Source organism: Plutella xylostella, chromosome 7 (assembly GCF_932276165.1).
Source record: "Plutella xylostella chromosome 7, ilPluXylo3.1, whole genome shotgun sequence".
NCBI lineage: Eukaryota > Metazoa > Arthropoda > Insecta > Lepidoptera > Plutellidae > Plutella > Plutella xylostella.
The window spans coordinates 1209901-1218705 of NC_063987.1; the positions used below are offsets into that span (position 1 = coordinate 1209901).

General features: G+C 36.0%; 1 protein-coding gene across 5 annotated transcripts in view; it reads right to left on the bottom strand.

Moving 5' to 3' along the window:
- LOC105398759 (MAP7 domain-containing protein 2) overlaps positions 1 to 8406 on the bottom strand; it is a 47659-nt gene extending 39253 nt beyond the window's left edge. For all 5 annotated transcript variants that reach the window (XM_048621976.1, XM_048621977.1, XM_048621978.1 and 2 more), the window contains exon 1: positions 8217 to 8406. In XM_048621976.1, the coding sequence (XP_048477933.1) occupies positions 8217 to 8262 (46 nt within the window). In that variant the 5' untranslated portion in view covers positions 8263 to 8406. The remainder of the gene's footprint in view (positions 1 to 8216) is intronic.
- Positions 8407 to 8805: the final 399 nt, after the last annotated feature.

The window sequence follows — 8805 nt, forward strand, 5'->3', positions numbered from 1 at the left end:
GACGATCTGTGTATGCTGGAGCATTACTTGACAAAAAACGAAGGAACCTGAGAGCTGTTACGCAATCGGTACTTCTAATACAGAGATAGATTCGTGATTAGCACAGAAGCGCTCCAAAACACTCTTCGTTTTTCGTACCTAGTGATGCAGTGGGTGGCAGGTGACACAAGGTAGGGAAGATAAAAGGCGGGCACAGTCTGAAGTCCGGACAGACAATCTGTTTTGCCCTATGTTACATGGCCTCTTTAGCCTTATTGATGAATATGTTGAGATGTGGACCATCAACGGCAAAGGTGAAATCATCAAGGAAGAGTCACTAGAATATGTGTTAACCAGTCAGTCTAACCAAGCAGACGATTATGCAAAATAACGCCAGCCTGGCTACAATGTCAACATTTACATTCCTGAGAGATAGATGACTACACTTTATAGTACGATTTCAACGTTACATCAAATCAGAGCATAAGCAATCAAACCTCTCCACCTAAGCTGACGGCCGAATGGTGTAGTGGTTAGTGACCCTGACTGCTATGCCGAAGGTCCCGGGTTCGATTCCCGGCTGGGGCAGATATTTGTTTAAAGACAGATATTTGTACTCGGGTCTTGGATGTTGATATTTATATTTAGTATGTCTATCTCATATCTATCTATCTATGTATTTGTGTAAATATATCAGCTGTCCGACACCCATAACACAGGTGCTGCCTAGCTTGGGGTCGGATGGCCGTGTGTGAGATGTCCCCACATATTTATTTATTTAAACAGGAAAGCAATTAAAGAAAACAATGTTCAAAATGATAACAGCAGCAGATACAAGGACTGTTTACATCGCCCAGTGGAAGCCGGTGAGCACATTGCGACGGAATGCGGTTCGCCTTGCGGCAAATGACCCGGTGCGAGAATTTTCTCATAATTTATGCTAAACTGCCCACTGTGCGCTGGGCCTATAGACTTCGGACGTTTCTTTGGGTCCTATGGTGGCAGATTCTTTAGGAGCATGGGATGCTGTTAGGACCATTATGGCATCGGTTGTATCTGTTAAGCTGGTGTTTTTCGGTACTGTTAGAACTATTCGTATTTATGTGGGTTGCATTACGTGTTTTTTATAGATCGTTTCTTTAAGACAAGTGTTTAACACTTGTCTCAAAGAACTACAACAATACCACACAATAATATGTAGAAAACTGACACCTGGAATAAGTAATTCAACGAAATCCTTCCACCGTGAAGCGAAGCTCACAGGGAAAGCTAGTACATAATTAGGGATTAAAGTGCTTAAATGATTTTGCAGATTTCGGCTCTCTTCATTTCTTTTCTCATCTCTAGGATAGGAAATATCGAAGTCGTCAATGTAAACAAAACATAGCGGATGTGATTTGAAGTAGCTTGCCAATGTGAAGCTTTTATCTCCGTCACTATCGTGAATGAGTGTTTACAAATATTTGAAAGAGTTTTCTCAACGGTTAGTCAAGGAGCTCTTCAATGCATGACAACGTAGTAATTTTAATGACTCTGATGGACCAGTTTTTTTTTACACTACAATGTTTGCTATATTATATGACTAGATTTAGAAATGCATCTTTTCCATAAAAGTCATAACACAAAACAACAAAAATACATTAAAATACGGATGAATGGACCCTATGATTAGTGTGACTATATCAGATAATAGTGATGTCATTGAATTTAAAACTGATTATAGCAGGCATGCTAGCATAATAGAACTAGATATCCGATTAAACTATAATAGTAAGAAAGTGCAGCTACACAGTGAAAAATACTTTACGACGTGCAAAAGAAAGTTCGAGAAAATGTTTATTTCCAATCACTCGCTAATCTTTTACAACAAATATCTGTGCTACGATATAGACCTGAGTCCAGTTCAATAAAATAATCTTGAATACCTAGATGCTAAAAATAGTTCTCATAATGTTTGCTATAGTGATAAAGTATGCTAAATACGTAATTACCAACAGAGTCTGTTTTCTGTTCAAGTTTTGGGGATTCAAAGTCCATATCAGACTAATGTTGACCCAAATTTTGTTTATTTACCTCAATTCAATCTGAGTTTTTATCAACTAGACAAGCCATAATCTAGATTGTTCTACTTTTCCTCTCAACATTGATAAAATTTACAAAACTATTGTTGTCTAGTGCCCAACCAAGCGTAATATATAAACAATGTGATTGATTCACTAGGTATTCATAGTTATTTCTCTGAAGCTTATGTTGTCTACACTGATATAATTAGGATGGAATATTTGATTGCCAGGGTGTCCACTCATAATGCTCCAAAAATTTCCCTGACTTTTCCCTGACTTTCCCTGACCATTTTAGAATTTTTCCCTGACCAGAGATCAAAATAAACAAAAGCTTGATTGAAAGTTTTGCGTTCATGAGACAAGAATGGCAGGTCATTTTGAACAACATTAAATTCGAATAAAATGAGTTTCCATACAAATTTTGTTAGCCAGGTGAGGTTGCGTAGCGTAGAACAAGTTGTTTCGAGTGACTACTTGATTTTTTGTACAACAAAGTTTAAATAGGTTTATTTTTTATTTTTATTATTTTAGTAAAAATATTTTAATTTTGAAAAAAGTCATAAAATTTTTTGAAACCTAAGCGGGATTCACTGGTTATATTGCAAAAGACGTTAGTTTGAACTATTTAAAGCACACTTATGGATGGTAAGATTAGTAGATAGTGTTTAAAAGTACGCCTCCTCATTAAATTTTTCAGAAGATGAGAAATTGAAACAGGTAGATAAAATAAACATTTGTTAATTTGGTGTTTAAAACTCAAGTATATAAGTAAGTATAAAAGTCAGAGGCTTCGGGCAGCTTGAAAACATTTGACAGTTGGGTTGCCCACTTACCCGACAACTTGCCTGCATTGTACCTACACATTCAAAAACGGCGATACAGCTCGCGACCTGTCACATAAGTACAAAATATACAGCGAAAAGTGCTGACTACCCCTTCGGGGATTACAGTCGTGAGCATATGCATGTATGTAATTTAATTAAAACAAAACTGAAATCAAATATTTTCGTATCGGCGGCGGCGCGACGCCTTAATTTTTTTCATTAGGTGCCGCGTAGAGGCAGCCCTCCTACATACGCTCTCGCTGCCGGCGCAAAGTATAAGAATTGATCGATGAAATGAGCACATACACCGCGTACACACCGATACAGTTATATGGGGACTTATTTTTCATCACAAACCACTAAAACTCTTAAAACAAAAGTTGTTCAGAATCGCAAGCTGAGTCACACTCTTTTGAAAGAAATTTAATTAATAGGACATAATTTTAACAAACTATGAACTGAGTCTGGAATCTGGCTTACGAGATTTTATTTGATGACTTATGTATTTTAAGTTTAAAATTGTAGAAGAAAAATAATAAGTAGTAAAGGAAAGCACTACAATTTTGCAAAAAAAAATGCTTTAATAGTAATTTTTCCCTGACTTTCCAGGTGGCCCATCAATTTCACTGACTTTCCATGACCACCTTGAGCTTCCCTGACTTTTCCCTGACTATCCCTGACTTTCCAGAAAGTGGACACCCTGATTGCATATTCAATAGGCTCCAAATCTACTGAACCAAACATAACCTATAAACTCTCAGAATCTCCTTCATACAGGGTGAAGAATCAATTCAAAGCTGACCTATTCAAGGCTGAACGAATCATTAAAGCCATTAGCTAATCTTCAAGCATACGGTCCAGATAATGACTTCATTACACTACATCTAGTTAGCAATGACAGTGTGTGTGTGGGGGCGGTTTGATATTGGCAATCAGCGACCTGCGCTCAATTGACTCAGGAGATCGCTACAAGATTGCAGATAATAGCACAGATGGAGCTGTTGAGAAAAAAAACTCATCCGATATTCTGCGTTAATGGCCGGCTATTGAAAGAGTGGCTATTCAAACACGATTAACTGTCTGGAGTAATAAAAGAGTTTAGGGAAATCGTAGATCAGAGATAATCACTATTATCCTAATGAGATTTAAAAAATATTTGAGAAAAACCAACTGCGCAGGAGTCGATTTTGTTTGTACCGACTTGTGACTAGTTGTGACAGTTTACCTATGTCCTAATCTAGTCACACTTTGAAACCACAAATTGATGGCTCAGTGCGAGATTCGCACCAGGGTGTACTAAAGCTTACGAAAATCTAACCACGACTTTACCACGTTGCATCAAACGTTGCCGTTCGTTCGTTTTTTAGATAGAGTATCCACTTCAGGGTCCAACGGGTGTTGAAACGAAGTTTCTTCTACTTAACCGCAGTGGAAGTGGTTATGCTCTTAAAAATTGTAACCTGCTTGTGATTACGGACTAGCTAATCTACATATCCCTTTGCAGCCTTTTTTCCATGCAGCAAAGAGTAAATTTGATAACATAGAGTTGCAATCGGATATTTAGATTTGGTATGTACCTAAATTATTATATTTTTAGTGTACATGTATATGTATTTAAATTGAATAGTTTTTGTACAACATTTTTATCAGATGTATTAAGATGGAATCGATAACAATGTACGCAATATAATGGAATGCATGCGATAAGAACAGTCTTAAGAAGATTATTAAGTATTTTTACCTAGCTTAAAAAACAAATATATTTTTTTCGGAATTTCTATGATTAAATATTAGTCACTGCAAAAACTATGCTAAAATTCAAAAATAATCATAACAGATAATTTTTGATACAAAAAAAACAATATTTTACCGAAATAATCGCCTATTCGGTATGAGTTCATTGGCCTGTAATTGGATGTTTAATTAAATGGATTTATCAGCCGAGTCTTCGAAAAACCATTTGGGTGGTTAGACGTCTGGAATGCTAGGGTTCATACACCTCGGCGTGATGTGCGATCGATCTCCACGTTACCTACAGAATGTACCTATTGTATTTTTAGCGAATAAAGTCATTTATCTTGATACTTTGTGTTGCAGATCTGCAGGTATCTGAGTCATTCTGAGTACAGCACATGCCTTACTTTAAAACTAAGGGCTTGGGGAATATAGGTAAATATATTAAGAACTTTTGAATTGGAGTTATAAAAACCAACAACAGGATACATGTACCAACACACAGGTAGATACCTACCCACGCTCTCTTTTTAGAATGGTTTTTAAACATACTATACAAACACGGCAGTTTTCATGAATAATCCCGAACTTCAACTGTATAACATATTATTATACAGTTTTTTAAACATTTGATCCAACTATTTCATATTCAACACATCAAAGAAAAACGTATGTAGCTTAGCAATCCAATCGATATTTTCCATATCGTAGGATTAATGATCAGTCAAGCATCGGATAACCATTCGAACACGGAGGCTATACAACCCACACGTGCTATGAGCGTAGCCATCACAAGGCTATATTTCCTAATATAAAATACTGATTGGTTGTCACATTTATATTACTTTATTGCATTATCTTAACAACACAGACGGTTTGGTTTAGAGATTGCCAGTTTATAGAATTGGACGTTAGAAAACTATGGAATATTATATTATAAAGTATTACTTTATTAAATTGAAAAATGACTATTTTTTTTGTCTTTTGCATTACAATGTTGGACTTAGGCCACTTTATTATACTGAAAGCTATAGATCGCACCCAGTTGCGTGTTTTGGGAGGCCTATAGCAGCTATGGACTATGCTATAGGCTGATGATGATGATGATAAAACCAAACTCAAGCATCCTCTGATTTGTTTTAAAAACGTCACGGTTAATAAAAAAATATATTTGAACCAATATTATTAAAAAGAGGTGTACATTTCTAAGAAAGCTGAATCACGAAAGCAGTTCTTTAGAAATTTCCAAAAATATGATTACCATAATCATGCATGTAGGTGGCATATTTCGTCAACCGTATTTGCTAAACCCACATTAAATAAAGTCGTTCGTATGTTTAACATTTAACGGCACTTTAACTTCTCAAATAAGGAGTGTTGTATGGAAATTATTCATAGACAACCAAAACTTGCAGTGACTCATTCTAAAATTATGCGACGAGCTGCACTTGACAGCAGTTTGAGAAAGTTAAAGGTAATTAACAAAAACTGCAGAGTTACAGTTAGATGAAATGCCATGCGAGTTTTATATTTAAATTCTTTGGAAGTGGAAATAGTGCCTTGGTTAAGTATATAGAATATATATTTATTATGTATACAAGATGCCCATCAGTCAACATCATACCAGTAGGAGGTAGGTAATACAAATCATCATTCTAAGCCACTTTTGCAAGAGTGACAAGAGTCTACATGTACTTTTTTTCCAAAGTGAAATGTTTTTCATACAGACCCTTACAAAGCGCCCAAGTATACTCGGCTTGGCAGGTAAAGGGTTAAAATAAAAGGAAGATATTAATTTTTACTCGGGTATTGGGTATTAAATGTTTGTGTTGTGTGATTATTATCTCAAAAAAGAAGTATACAATACATGTCAGTATTGTGCCATTCTATTCTCTGTGTGGGTGTAAACTGCCTTCCTAAGCTTGGACCATTTCCCACCAAGTTGGTCCACTGAGGGTTGGTAGGTTGATATATCTAGATGTGCTAAATCTAGATATGCAGGTTTCCTCATGATGTTTTCCTTCACCGTAAGAGCAATGGTATACATTGTACTTAAGTTAAAAGAACTCATTGGTACATGTAAGCCCCGGGATTCAAACCCGCATCTCTGGTGTGAGAAGTGGGCGCTTACCCGACTGAGCTAACACCGCTCCTTGTATTGTGCCATGTGGAGATCCATATTATTTACATAAACCTCTGGAAGACTGGCTTTAGTATGCATGCCATGCACATGTAACTAAGTTTATTTATAGATAGAAATATCATTTGCATAACTCTAAGGTTATTTTCAACTGATAAAGGTAAACAGTAAACATGGTACCTATCTGAGTCATGCATGACATGCCATATAATTATAATAGAATGTTTTGGGTGGCAATCTAAATATGCTCCCACACAATTATATTATAATACCTTTTTGGTATTGTGATGATTTATAGATCATTTTGATCAATGTTAGCGCCTGTTCCTAGCAGGATAATAATATAGTAATGGGTGTATTCTTGTAATAATAAAATAAATTAACGTAATGCCTATTTGCAAGAAGGATTGATCAGCTTCTAGCCAAAATATGTTTTTATACATTATCTTATCACTATAGGGGAAAACTTTATCAAACAAACATATTTATACATGCAAACTGCAAGATAAAACAACAAAAAGGTGCTAATTTCAAGCATTTCAGCAATTTCAAAGCAACAGGGCAGAGGCCGCTTGTATAACAATACTGTACTAGACATATTTTTCAATTCATTACTCAATTTGGCATGATGCTTACTGTTAATTCAGTATTGCTTTGGAAACACTCACCAGACCCTTAATTGGGCAAAATGTTTATATATCTCACATCATTTTCAACTTTACAATGAAAATTTTGAAGTAGTCATGCCCTGTTAAGGGTTAACCAAGTTCAACTAAGCACTGTAGCCTGTTCGGGGCAGCTGGCAACCAGAACTTATCTGATATACCATTTCTAATGGCATATTCATTAATTTTAAATTAATCAAAGCATATTTTGATAACAAACATCTTACAATATACTGCAGACTATTATATGATAACAGAATTAGAAAGTACAGTGCAATAGGAGTGTAAATGTGTATGCAATACCTACCCAAGTATGCAAAAACTTGCGCACACACCTACGTCAGTAGATTATGCATGTATTAGTAATCATATGGTACCGTGAGTCAAGGCATTCATCATCTCGTAACTTCCCAGATGGAAGGAGACGGTATATTTTCGAACAAACACTAGCAAAGACCACCAGACATCCATAAAAATAACAACATTGCCGAGGAAATACAGAAATATTTGACCATTCTGTGGCCGTCAAGGAAAGTGACGTCTACCACTACACCGCCGCCGTAAAACATTTCAAATCACTCCTAACCTTCGGGAAAGGTTTTCACTAATTATAGAACGTCCCACGATGTGAAAAACCGCCCAAAAATAGTAGAAAAACAACACATACAGAGAGGAACACGGCCCTCCGCCGACGTTCTCGAAGGCTGACCATAGCCCGAGACGTCGTGAGGCCACGACACAATTTAGGGTTAGATATTTTCAATCACATTTTACACTAAAACAGCACATAAAACAATAAATCCACGTGTACCTTTACTTTCAGCGGTTTCCGTAATATCTTTCACGTCATCAACCATCTTGCAGGATGACAGTCACTCACTTATTTCACTTTTTATTTGAGCATATTCGAAAACTCATACTTCGTTCACTATTTTCAGCCAGACAGGCACAGGCAGCGATCTATACGACAGCGCTGCGTTCCGTTCACTGCCCACTTTCTGTTCCGTCAGTGACGTTTGCGGTAATTTATAACATTCTAGAAATATGTGATTACTCCCTCATATAGTTTTGGTAAATTTAAAATATCTGGATTAGCTATGTTATCGTTTTAATAAAAAAATATCTTATTTTAGGAACATTAATTTGTAGTTTTATAAATCTAAATTTTATTTGGCATAATAATATAATGTTCATTGCCTTAATAAAAGAGAATGCTCTTAAAGTTAGTATTGCCAGATGTGATAATTGAGGATTAATTTATACCTCACAATAATAAAATATCGTGCATATTGTTGAACTGCACTATCTCTGCACAAGTTATAAACCGCTCATTTTTGTTACATTGAATGAGAGATTTTCAACCATAGTCAAAAACAGATTATAGATGGCGCTAGTGAAAC